Source organism: Uranotaenia lowii, chromosome 2 (assembly GCF_029784155.1).
Source record: "Uranotaenia lowii strain MFRU-FL chromosome 2, ASM2978415v1, whole genome shotgun sequence".
NCBI classification, from domain to species: Eukaryota; Metazoa; Arthropoda; class Insecta; order Diptera; family Culicidae; genus Uranotaenia; species Uranotaenia lowii.
In genome coordinates this window covers 341,778,423-341,791,803 of record NC_073692.1, presented here as the reverse complement: position 1 = coordinate 341,791,803, position 13,381 = coordinate 341,778,423, and the positions used below count along the sequence as shown (strand labels likewise).

Sequence of the window (13,381 nt, the reverse complement as noted above, 5' to 3'; positions counted from 1 at the left end):
TTTATGCAAAAAAAATCAAACTATCGGTTCAATCTTAAATTTCTTTTAAAATGAGATTTTTTTTTATTTGACATCAAGTATAAATAAGTAGCTGACTCGGTAAACTTCGTTTTACCTTCACGCAGCGAAAAGTAGTACCATTGAGATAAAAAAAATACATCTTTGATTCAAAAATCTTGTGTACATTGAAACAAAATCCAATTTCCTTGATTCAAGTATATTTTAAATTGTTATATTTTAAATTTATATTGAACCGAACTTTTTTTCCATTAAACCAAAGTTCCAAATTTTTGAATCAAAATATTTAATTTAAAATCAAAGAATTTTTTTTTCGGGAACAGGGAATTAAAATGTTTTAAACCATAATTGATTTCTTTTTATTTCCAATAGGACGAAAATCCATATGTAGTACTAGAATTTTTTAGGAACAAGAAATAGTATTCATAAACAAATGCTTTTAAATTGAAATCCAAATGCCGTTGAAATAAAGAAAAAATTCTCAAAATTAAACGAAAAGTCTTTTGAATCAAAAGCATTTTGTTATTTGGAACAAAGAAAAAGTTTTGATTCAAACGAAAGCATTTCTTCGAAACAAAAGGAAATGCATTTGAATCAAAGGAATTTTTATTTGTCCCAAATTCAAAGGAAAAAATCCTTTGTTTTTGCGGCACTTTCCTTTGAAACTAATTTCTATTTTTCTGCGTGTTCTAATGAATAAATCATAATGAGGACCCCCTTCCACAAAAAGTGAGATTCTTGAAACTATTATACATACGAACCATCTTCGACCCAAAAAAAAAACCCTCGGATACCGAATTTTACTTCATTCCGACCGACATACGTGATAGGGTTACAAAGATAATGCCTCCATTTTTATTTATAAGACTAGCATGTGCAAGATTTTTAATATTGGTTTTTAAGATTATTTAAAAATTTAGACATGAAAAATTACACTTTTTGAGCAAAGTATAGTTAAATATTTAAGTAACAATGAATTTTGCATATTGAATGCTGATTTTTGTATTAATTCACTTACCCTTGTGCATATTTTCAATCCAAAAATAACGAAGAAAACCAATAAAAATTGGTTCACTTTCAAGCCGATTTTCCATACCTTGGAGACTTAACACAACCAAAACTCGCTTATATGTGATCATTCACGCAGCGAAAAGATTTTTTATATCAAAGGAAAGTGCAGCGAAAACAAAGGAAAATTTCCTTTGATTTTGGGATAAATAAAAAAAAATTTTTGTTTCAAATTCGTTTTCGTTTGTTTCAAAGAATTTTTCTTTTGAAAAATCTTTGATTCAAAATATTGATACTTTGATACAAAAAAAAGATTCTTTTGATTCAAAGTTGCTTTCTTTTGCCACAAGGTAATTTAATTTAGATTTAAAAGCAGTTATTTATTGAACCATTTTCTATTTGTTCCAATTGGAAGCATTATTTTCTGTTGTTTTGAAATTCCTATTAGGAATTTCAAAAAATAAAAAGAAAGGATTTCAAATTTGAAAATTTATTTTTATTCACAAATAAATGAAACTGGATTGGAGCGGTGTCACCTCGGTTGAGGCATCCAGGGACTTGGAAAACCATCTATCGGCCGTGGTCCTGTAAAATTTCAAGCACTTATTGAAAATCTTCAATATTCATTCTTTAATTAACATAAACTTACCATACTTTATCCTGAATCCTCCTAACTAAGCTAACTGTGATCCACATTTCCACACGACCAGCCAAACCGATTTTTCCTTTTAAATTCTTCTTACTCAATGCGAAAAACCCTCTAAGTTTGAAGTTTTCATTTTAAGAAATTATTCCTTGGCATTGAACACATTTTTCTTTGGTTGAAAGAAAATTTACTTTGTTTTCAAATAAATATGCAATTTAACAAATGTCTTTTGAATCAAATAATTTGTTTAAAATCAAAGTCCAAAATTATTCGATTCAAAAAATTAATTCTTTCTTCCAAAAATTATTTATTTGAAACAAAACCATAATTCATTGATTCAAAGAAAACAGGAGATTGAATCGAAAAAATAAATTTTTTGAATCAAAGTGCAGTTTTGTTTTGTTTCCAAATCCAAGTTTTCTCTGCGTGTTCAACTATTTTTATGAATAAGAAGTTGAAAAAAATTTAAAACTGATGATTTTTCATTTATAAATTCACAATTTAAAAAACCTTGTTTTTTAATACCATTTAAAAGCACTGACTTCAATCACATAATTTATGAATTTATAAATACGTTGAAAAAAACAAAAAAAATCCAAAAAAAATATTTTGAATAGTTTTCCGAACTTTCTCTACACCAGTTTTTGTGAAAATTCAGCAAGTGTCTCAAAATTTCACTTTAAAAAGCGTTGTAAGTTGTCGTACCGAGAAACTTTCGATCTGGAAGGTTTGTTTATCTAGTGGTGAAAATTTCGCCAGGATTGAAACACGATTTTGATTCAGTAATGTGATGTAATAAACTATATTTCGTGGTTTTACAATTTTTTTGATTTTTTTTACATACCTACCATTTTGTACCATTTACAAAAATGTAAATTTTCGAAAAAAAATATGGTAAATGACCGAACATAACAACTTAAATGCGTGCTTCCTGCACTTATATCCTTCTGGCTCCAAGGGCCTCATTTTGTTTCAAATCTGCCGTTAACACTCAATTATATATAAAGTTTCCTGGACAATTACTTAAACTGATTGATTAGTTTGTTTTGATATCAAATCATATATCTTATATTCACCATTAATTTGCATTATTGAATAAAAATTAAAATCAAATTAGTTATACTGTCAAGCCGATGAAATAGCATAAAAAACGTATTATTTATTGATATCTGAATTTGAGTTTTTTTAAAAGTTATGCAGCATTCACGGTCCCTAAAAGTTTAAATTAGATTCAAATTACTGAATTCCAGCAATGATAACCAAAAAAATTAAAAGCTTATCCATGGCAAATGACACAATTGATTATTTAATCGATTTAAATGAAGATGAACAAATAAGAACATGAAATAAAAATTCTCTTACTCTTAATTTGTCATATTTTATTTCCAAAGAATCTATCACCAAATCACAGATGACACCTTTTAACAAAGATTTTTTCGTAGGTGTTTCTGTTTAGCAGAATTCTTGAGACATTATATTTTGAAGATTATTAAGCATTGCCATCTAAAATTAATCGTTATATAATCTTAAAAAAAAGATAAACCTGTAGAGCGTATACTAATTCTGAGACAATTTTAATGAAACCTTTTAGATACGTTTTTAGAAAAAAAAAATATTGCGAAACCAAAACAAAAAGTCGTTTGCAGCTTTGCAAAATTATAAATTTTTAAGTCGTGAGCCTGATGTTTAGTTTTGTAACGTAATTTCGTTGTTTTGCATCGAACTTACTCGCTGTCATTGAGAATCTACTTTGTTTCGTAATTTGTGAAAATGTAAATTACGACCTCACCGGCCCCAAAGCCCTTTCGCCACCTCTTGGAAGCTCTCAATGTCCCCAAGGGACCACTTTGAAAACCACTGCCCCACATGGTCAGAAGAAAATCTCTAGATCTAAAAATCCCTGGTCAGAAATTTTACTTTGCTCATTTTAAAAGGGGTTGCTCCAGATAGGTTCAAATTTGTTTTCGGAATAAATTTGCCCGCAAGTTGATGATATGGCAAGCCAAATTGTAAATTTAGCAGTTGGAAGAAGACAGAAGTTTTCATCACTGAACCAACCATGCATGGACAATAGGATGTCCCAAATTTTATAATGTCTGGGAACCTTGGAGCTCTACCTCCAAATGATAGATTAGGGTGTGAACAATAAACTTTTGTATGGATCCTACTAAAAAAATCATTTTTCTATAATATTCCAAATAAATGAACTCCTGCTTTATCTCAATCTGATGATTTAAAATGTTCAAGAAAAAAAGAAAAACAAAATATGTTAATATAAATATTTAAAAATGATTATTATTTGATATCACGTCTCTATCTAAATTTTTAATCACTGCATTCTGATTATTGAGATCATCTAAAATACATTTTATTCACTTAAATGCTCAGAGAAAATATCAGAATTTGATTTTTTATTAACAACTTGATTCTATGCTATAATTTAAACCTTCAACATCCATTATTTTTTTATTTTGATAATGAAAAAACATCCGCTGCATGGATATTACTGACATTTGCTTTTTTTTTATTTTGTTAGGTTATACAAAAGTCTTAAATACTCAAAATTTGTGACACCATCATTCAGAGTTGCTGAAATATTTATTTGTATATTATAATTCACTTAACAATTTTGTAATATAATTTTTATGGCATATTACTTTAGAAATATGGGTTGCTTACCCGGATTTTTAATTCTACCTTTCCGAAACTTGATTTTTGATAATATTTTTTTTTAAACTTTCTATAAAGCATCTATCTCAATTTGGTTCATGAGATAAAGCAATTCTATCTCAAAAATGCGAGTAAAGATGTGCTGTGAGATAGGTGCTGCATTTAACGGAATGTTTTATACAAATAAACAGAGATAACCGACCAGTTTTATCCAGTTTTGAAAATAATGCACAATCTTTATTTAGTCAAATTTCGTCAAATTATTAATATCCTATTTAAATTATAAAGTTGAATAAATTTTTCACTTCACAACCAAAATGTTTAAAAAAAATATAAATTTGAAAACATCTTCGTTTTAAAATTTCTTGAAAAATCTTTTTTTTTATAAACACGTAAAGTATCTCACGTTTCTGACCAAAATAACATACGGAAAGAGGTTGCTGACACTCTGTTTGAACGTTGATACACAAGCATTAATCTGAAGTGTGCAGCCTTAGAGCCAGTTGTAATCGTGCGTAAATCATTCGTCATTATCACCCGGTTGTACGCTCTGTGGACAATAAAACTGTCATCTCTAACACTTTCCTTATTCTTCTGTAGAGGTGTCTCGCATGTATCTATAGTAGAAGTAATCTCCTGAGACGCACAATGAGCTTTCAAATTCATATCCCACGTCCATCGCGTAGTTATTCTAAACAGCAGCAAAGTCATCTTGTTTATTCGAACGCGCATCGTCGGGATGATCCGGAACTGACTCATATTTGATGATATTTTAGAAATCGGTCTATATCGTGAAACGTAATAGTGAAATTAGATTTTATTCGTGGAACCGGACCTAAAATTTTTATAATATGTTTCCAAATAACTTCCATGAAGTTTTCGGGTCATATTTCTAAAAAATACAATTTAGATGTGCCTTTTAATTTTTGTTATCATGGTTATTTTTTCAAAGCTATACGCTAAAAAACTAACTTTACAATTAATAATAATAAAAAAAACAACTTCTAAATGCTTACACTTGATTCTCTCCATTCTAGGGCCTGGAACATCTGATGCACAGTCTCGGTCTTGGGGGGTTGGATTTTTCACCCTCGCACACCCTAGACGAGCATCGGCCGGAAGGGTTCCGTACAGAGGATTTGGTGGAAAGCCCTTTCGTCGAAAATGAACCAAAGTCTGGAGAGGCAACCGGTGATCACTCGAAAGTAGCTGTTTCATTCGGCGTTGTAGATGCAGACAACCATGATCATGAAACACATTCCGCCAAACCAAGGTATGTGAACTTTTTGTAAGGGGTAAGTGTTCCCATATGCGCATACAACCGTAAGACGATAAGGCTAACAAATGAACATAACTACACATATAATCAGTAGACCGAGTCGACTTGGGGTCATTTTTTAAATTTCTCAAACCCTGGGGTCTTGAAAGCTTCGTTTTTGTTCAAAACTCAAACTTTCGGAGATTTGTTGATGTAACTTTTACATGAGTAAATTTTAACATTTATGTTTGTATGGGAAATTTTAATATTTTGTTTTGAAAAATCATCATAATTTTGGTTTTTTTCTGTAGAACCGAGCCTCTAAAATTTTTTAAAAGAAATGTTCCGCTGAACAACTTGGTCCAAGACCGTAACTTCGTATCTTACAAGTCTGAAAAATTATTTGCTGTTGAATTTAAGTATGTCTTTTGGCATTTGGCATCTGACATCACCGATTGTGCCTATCGAAGTATTCGCAGAAAATAAATCTCCTTATCACCTTTACAGAAATATTTAAAAAAAAACCAACAAGGTGCTCAAGTGACGAAAATATTATAATTTTTAAGCACCGGAAAATAAGCTTTTATGAGCATTAAATCATCTTAATCTATAAGATATACACTGCAACATGATGTACACATTGTATTTCAATTTTCACCATCATTAAATTTTTGATTTTTTACTATTACAAAATTTAAAACACGTTTTTACTCTTACTTGTTGACTCGGGGCGTATAGAGCACTATTGATCGAGGCACGATGAGCTTTTTCTGCCGTAGCATAAGGCTGCAAATTCAACTCGATGAAGTCAACTGAATTATAGAGCCACAGCTTGACTAGTTTACATCTGAAGATTCAGCCTATTGGTGAGATGTCGGAGAGGTAATCAAAAGACTCGAATTCGATTCATTTTCATTAACTTTTTATGATCGATTATTTTGATTGTTGCACTTTATGGATAGAAGCATTATCCGTCAAAAAAGCACCAGAAACATAATGTTTGAGTGTGTGTGAAATGTTTGTATTCTTTAAACAGACCTTCATTATCATTTTATTGCTTTGTTTGATAGATCTTCGACTCACCGTTTTGTGCAAAAATCACGTCGACCAGGAATCGAATTCGAGTCTATTGGTTACCTCTCCGACATCTAACCAATAGACCAAATCGTCAGATGAAACAAGTCAAGCTGTAGCTCTATAATTCAGTTGACTTCGTCAAATTGAATTTGCTGCTAGATTCTACGGCAGAAAATGCTCATCATGCTTCGATTGAAGGTGCTTATACTGCCCCAGTGAGGGTTTTCATTATGCCCCTACAGTGACTAATTTTTAGATTTCGGAAAAACAATTTAAAATGCATTTTTAAACGTTTTTATCTACTTTTTCAAGTTTTGGCCCTTAAGGAAATAGACTTTTTTTTGTGTCTGAACATGAAACAATTAGGTAGCTCTACCTTTATCTCCCCCATACGATAGTGAAAAAATCTCAAAAAAAAAATCATGGATGAGTTTCAAACCAAAACGAAGCTTTAATTTCAAAAAAAGGACCCAAATCGACTCAGTCTAATAATCAGTCCAAATTGAGGGTAACACGCTTAGATCACAATGCATGAATTTTTGAAAACAGTGATTTATTCGGCAAGCATAGATCCACCAACCGATATGATAAAAGGCGATAATATTTATTATTCCCGATACTTTGGTGTGAATGATTCAGAGCAAAACCGTTCGCCAATAGAGAAACAATGCTTAAGTTTTTTATATTGTAAAAATGTTTTTTTTTCATCTGTGGAAATAACATTTACTTGAAAACGAGCGCAAAATATTGGTTTCTTGTTAGTTTATGTTAGTAGTTTGTAGTATCCGGAAATTGTTCGAATGGTGTCATAATTTTAATGATTTTGTATGGGAGACTCCTGCCGTTTGAAAGCATTTTAGTAACGATTTCCGACCCCAAAAACTCTAGTCTATAGTCTATAGCATGGGTGGCCAAACCTTGGCCCGCGGGCCATATGTGGCCCGCGACCAACTTTTTGTGGCCCGGGAAGCTCATTTTGGAGAAGGCATGTTCTAAGAACTGTACGTTTTTATTTATCTTCATATATCATTTGGATAAATATATCTGCATCAACAATTGCTAAATTCAAAACAAAGATCTGACATTTTCTTTGAAATGATATACAAGCATGAGGAATAAAAGTGTAAAAAAACTAATTGCGAGAAAACACGCTTCTATATTTTTGTGTTTGGTCATTTTCCATGCATTTTTCGAACATTTCCAATTTTCTGTCGATCCTAACAGTATACGAATATAATATAAAAATCTGAAAAAATTATCAAATATAATTTGAAACATGAAGAATCATTTGACATTATAAACTGAAATCGACCCTATCAATATCGTTAAAATTAAAAATTTAAAAAAATCACCGAACCATCATAATTGAAATAATACTCCACAACAACTTCAACCATTCGTAAATTGAATTTTATTTCAAAACCTTTGAATCAAAGCAATCGAAAGATTCCTTTTAATTCAACCACGGTAAATGAAAAGTTCATATACCAGTATTTCGATAGCAATTTACTACCTTCTTCAGTGAACGTTTTCGATTGATCAATCGATCGAAAACGTTCACTGAAGAAGGTAGTAAGTTGCTATCGAAATACTGGTATATGAACTTTTCATTTACCGTGGTTGAATTAAAAGGAATCTTTCGATTGCTTTGATTCAGTTGAATCATTCAACCAAGTAGGCTCATACCACAACAGAGTCAAAACCTTTGTTTATCCATAAAAATTTAATAACTTTTGCAAATTATGTAACATGTCCAAAGTTTTCTCTGTAAATGTTCTCAATATGTGATGTTTTGCCGATTTTTCGAGAAAGGGTTTATTTTTGAAAATTAGACCAAATACAAACATATTTCAATTGGCAACGTGCTTTGCAATTGTGTACATCAATAATGAAAAACAAGACATTTTTTCCAGTTGGGTAGTAGAATTAAACTAGAACCGGTGTGGTACTGACAAATCTTTCGGAAGAACGACTTTTTTAATCAAAAATTTTACTTAAAGAAGGTGCAACGGTTATAAAACAATCAAATTTGTATTCGTCCTAGTTAAAGAAGGCTACTTGTCAAAAAGAGATACTGGAAAATTAGAAAAAGTTGAATTGAGTTGATGTTAAGGCATCAAGGTCCGTACTTTGTAAAATCAATAATTTTTAGGATATAACTTAAGTTCGTTGAAATACTTATTCTTTTAAATGTCGAAAGCTTATGACCGTTTTTCAACAACTCCATTCTGCAGTTTTTCCTGATTTGTTCATAAAACTTGGCTAAAAGAGACCATAAAATTGACTTACTGTAAATTGACGTACTGTAACGCGATTTGACATTTCTGGGATGAATAAACCGGTGAGGTTTTAAATCCCTTGGAAAAATACTTATGTTGGGAGTGATAATTCATTCCGTATTGCTTAATCTTTCTACTATTTTTCAAATGGAGCGAATTTAGTAAAAATATGCACGTATCAAAATTACTTATTAAGATGAATCGATACTCGATGTGACTAATGCAATCCTTAGCTTAAAAACAAAATTTATAATACTCCGGAATAATAAGTTCTTGTGGCCCGCCAGTCGATCTTCTTTCTGAAATTTGGCCCGCCTGTTAAAAATGTTGGCCACCCATGGTCTATAGGGAACAGACAGGCAGACAAACATGTATTTTTATAGATATATGTAGACTAAGAGAAAAGTTCACTTTGACTGCCTCTTTCAGGTTCGTTGAATTAGTTTATTTAAAAAAGGGGATTAATCGAATAAAATTATTCGAAAAAAAAATTGAACGGATAATAATGTCAAAACAAACGGATAAACGAGTCCCCCTTCTATATGAGTTACTGGGAGATGAGTCCGCTTTGAATGACTCTATCAGGAAAATGAAATTCTTGGCGTATTTGTCATTTTGCTATTTTCTAGTTTTGTTTTTTGTTGCATTTTCGTCTTTTTTGTATTTTTTTGTAGTTTTTTCGTAAATTTTCGTTCACAGATTAATTATTTTATTAAATGTTGTTTTTTTTTTGTTTTAAAATTTTCGTTAGAATCACTCTTGAATAAGTTGAACACCCTCGTAAAAATAATGTCAAAGATGCCCTATACACATTCAAATCGTTCAAAAATGTTGTTTTTAGTAATTTGCGATTAATTTTATGTGACCATTCCGAAGCCCAACCTTATGAAGCCACCTTTATACCGGAAAACGACCGAAAAAGTTCTAGAAAGACGATTTTGGGCCAAAAATTGTATTTCGAGGTAACACTAGATTCCAACGTTTATCGGTTTGAAGTCATTCGGCATCAAAATCAAAATTTCGTTTGCCCGGTTTCCTTTAGTTCTTCCTCAGATGATTTTTAGGGTAAGCAAATCGAAGCAGGACAAAACAAGGATGTAAAGACGAAATATGATAAAGTCAGTGAATAAGACGTTATAAAATAGAGGCTAAATTGGATAAACCTAGATAAAATAAGATGAAACAAAATAGAATCAGATAAACAACACAAGGTCAAACAAACATAGCCAAGTTGGTTAAATGATCTACATATTAGTAAATGAAATTGGGGAAGGTACATCGCCGGCGTAGCCAACGACGAAGACGAGCCACTCCCAACGATGAGTGAAGTTAAGGAAGCCATTCGCCAGCTGAATAGAAACAAGTCGGCTGGGAAGGATGGCATCGCAGCTGAACTCATCAAAATGGGCCCGGACAAGTGGGCCGATTGTCTACACCGGTTGATAGTCCGGATCTGGGACATAGAACAGCTACCGGAGGAGTGGAAGGAGGGGGTCATATGCCCCATCTACAAGAAGGGCGACAAATTGGACTGTGAGAACTACCGTGCGATCACTGTCCTCAATGCCGCCTACAAAGTATTGTCCCGAATCCTACTCCGCCGTCTCACACCACAAGCAAAAAGATTCGTGGGAAGTCATCAGGCCGGCTTCATGGAGGGACGGTCAACAACGGACCAGATATTCACATTACGGCAAATCCTCCAAAAATGCCGGGAACACCAAGTCCCTACGCACCATCTATTCATCGACTTCAAAGCCGCATACGACACGATCGACTGTAGCGAGCTATGGAAAATCATGGACGAGAACGGCTTTTCCGGGAAGCTGATTAGACTGATCGAGGCGACGATGGATGGAACGCAGTGCTGTGTGCGGATTTCGGGTGAATTGTCGAGTTCATTAGAATCTCGCAGGGGGCTTCGACAAGGTGATGGTCTATCCTGCATGATGTTCAACGTGGCGCTAGAAGGTGTTATTCGACAGATCCAGTCAACTTATCTGCTTTGCCGATGACATTGATATAGTCGGCAGATCATCTGCGGCGGTGGAGGAGATCTACCGCAAACTGAAACGCGAAGCAGGAAGGATTGGGTTGATGATTAATACGTCCAAGACGAAGTACATGCTGGCCTGCGGGTCCGAGACCGACCGAACCCGCTTGTCCAGTAATAACAAGGTCACGATCGACGGCGACGAGCTGGAGATATTCGAAGACTCTGTCTATCTCGGCTCACTGGTGACCGCAGACAATGACACCAGCCGTGAGATCCGGAGGCGAATTATCAGCGGAAGTCGTGCCTACTATGGACTCCACAAGCAACTGCGGTCGAGAAGACTTAGCCCTCGTACGAAGTGTAACCTGTATATGACGCTCATTAGACCGGTTGTTCTCTACGGGCACGAGACATGGATATTGCTGGAGGAGGACCTGCGTACACTCGGAGTATTCGAGCGACGAGTGTTAAGAACCATCTTTGGCGGCGTACAGGAGAACGGAGTGTGGAGGCGAAGGATGAACCACGAGCTCGCGCGCCTCTACGGCGAACCCAGTATCCAGAAGGTGGTGAAGGCTGGCCGGATACGCTGGGCGGGACAAGTTGCGAGAATGCCGGACGACTGTCCTGCAAAACACGTGTTCGCTACGAATCCGGTAGGAACAAGACGAGCGGGGGCGCAACGAGCGAGGTGGTTAGACCAAGTGGAGCGTGATCTGGCGACCGTGGGGTGCCCGAGAAACTGGAGAACGGTTGCCATGGACCGAGTGAATTATAGGAATTATGTTCGTCAAGTTATGTCGTGAGACGGAATACTATGTAAATAAAAAAATAAAAATAAATAAGTAAATGAAATTGAATAGAATAGATTTTTCAAGTTAAACCAATATAAAACAAAATACTGAAGAAACACCAAATAAAACAAAAAAATATGGGATAAAAGAAGATGAAACAAGACGAAACTTAACAGGAAAAAACCAAAAAACATGGTAGAAAGGAAAAAGAATGAAACTAGATAACACAAAACAAAACAGAATAAAACAATGTTAAACTGGATCAAATGCCCCAGAATACGATACAACAGCTTTATCTTGTTATGCCTTGGCTTATCTTGCTTTATCGTTGTATAACAAGTCTTATTCTGTTTTACCTTGTTTTATCTTGTTCTATCTTGTTAGAAAATTTCATCAGGTTTTGTCTCGTTTTATATATTTTAATAATAATAATAATCACTTATTTTTTAGGTAAATATTGAGTAATAAACCTCAATGAAGGTTTCGGTTCTAGTTGACACTTAAGAACTTATTTTAACGATGCTTATATTAACCGCTCTAAATTATTTTTCATGTAATTTTTCACTCGCGGGTTGAATGTAGGTACACTTTCGCTCATTAGGATATATCTTCTTAAGCGATTATACAATATAGGTCCTGTTGTAGCTATTCTTCGCTCTTCGACTCTTGTTGATGATTTTTCTACAACTAATCTGTCAAAAGACCGGATGTTATGGTTATGTGTGATGTGTTGGACATCATTGACATTTTGATTTTGTTTATGTTGGTTAATATTGTTTTTTCTTTTTTTTTTAAATTGAAATTTATTGAATTTCATCTCGTTTTATTTTATTTTTAATAATACTCGACTTATACTCGTTGACCCCTTTCTTTTAATATCTATAAGGTGAGAAATTCATGCAATTTTCTGCAATAACTGAAAATTTATTTAAAACAATCTTTTTTCACATTTTGGAGACATTTTTTTTATTAATAAACAATGTATCAAGCGTATAATTACGAAGTCCATAGTTCAAACTCATTCTTTGAATGCTTGGTGATCGTTAATTGATTGAGAAGTAGGTACACTGTCGGCCAAAAGTTTGAGATCACCTACTAAAAACATGCAAATTTTGATCGTTTATACCTCAGCCGTCTTAGGACATATTGCTAATCTTCTGATCTCATTTGAAAGATAATGAGCACTAGCTATTTCGGAGGTATTTTTCCGGAAATAATGTTTTAGTTTTGCACTTTGAACTTAACCTAAAGTTAAAACATTTTCAAAAAATCGCACTTAATATTCAAAGGCGATTATCTCGGGATAGGGTGGACCAAATTTCAAAATTTTAGTTGCATTAGAATCCTTGTTCTTTACTTCTCAAAACACAATAAAAAAGTTTTGTGCAAAAATTTAAGAATGTACTTTTAATGAATAAAATAGATACTTAAGTTATCGTCCAAAATCTTGGGATCACCCCTTGTATCGGCCAAAAGTTGGGGATCATTCTTTCAAATACACCTGAAATTAATTTTTTTTTTGAAAGTTCACACTTATGATTCTGAATTTTTTATGGGTTTCACTTTAAAATATAATTTTTGAATGAATTTATGAAAAAACAACAATCCTAAGCTTCCAAATGACCCTTCCGATCT

The 13,381-nt window shown here is 33.3% G+C and overlaps 1 protein-coding gene across 7 annotated transcripts in view; it reads left to right on the top strand.

The window, feature by feature from the left end:
• The window catches only part of LOC129743701 (zinc transporter ZIP10), a 114,635-nt gene that overhangs the window by 90,198 nt on the left and 11,056 nt on the right, over nucleotides 1-13,381 (top strand). For all 7 annotated transcript variants that reach the window (XM_055735814.1, XM_055735813.1, XM_055735808.1 and 4 more), the window contains exon 3: nucleotides 5,380-5,615. In XM_055735814.1, coding sequence (XP_055591789.1) covers nucleotides 5,380-5,615 — 236 coding nt within the window. The remainder of the gene's footprint in view (nucleotides 1-5,379; nucleotides 5,616-13,381) is intronic.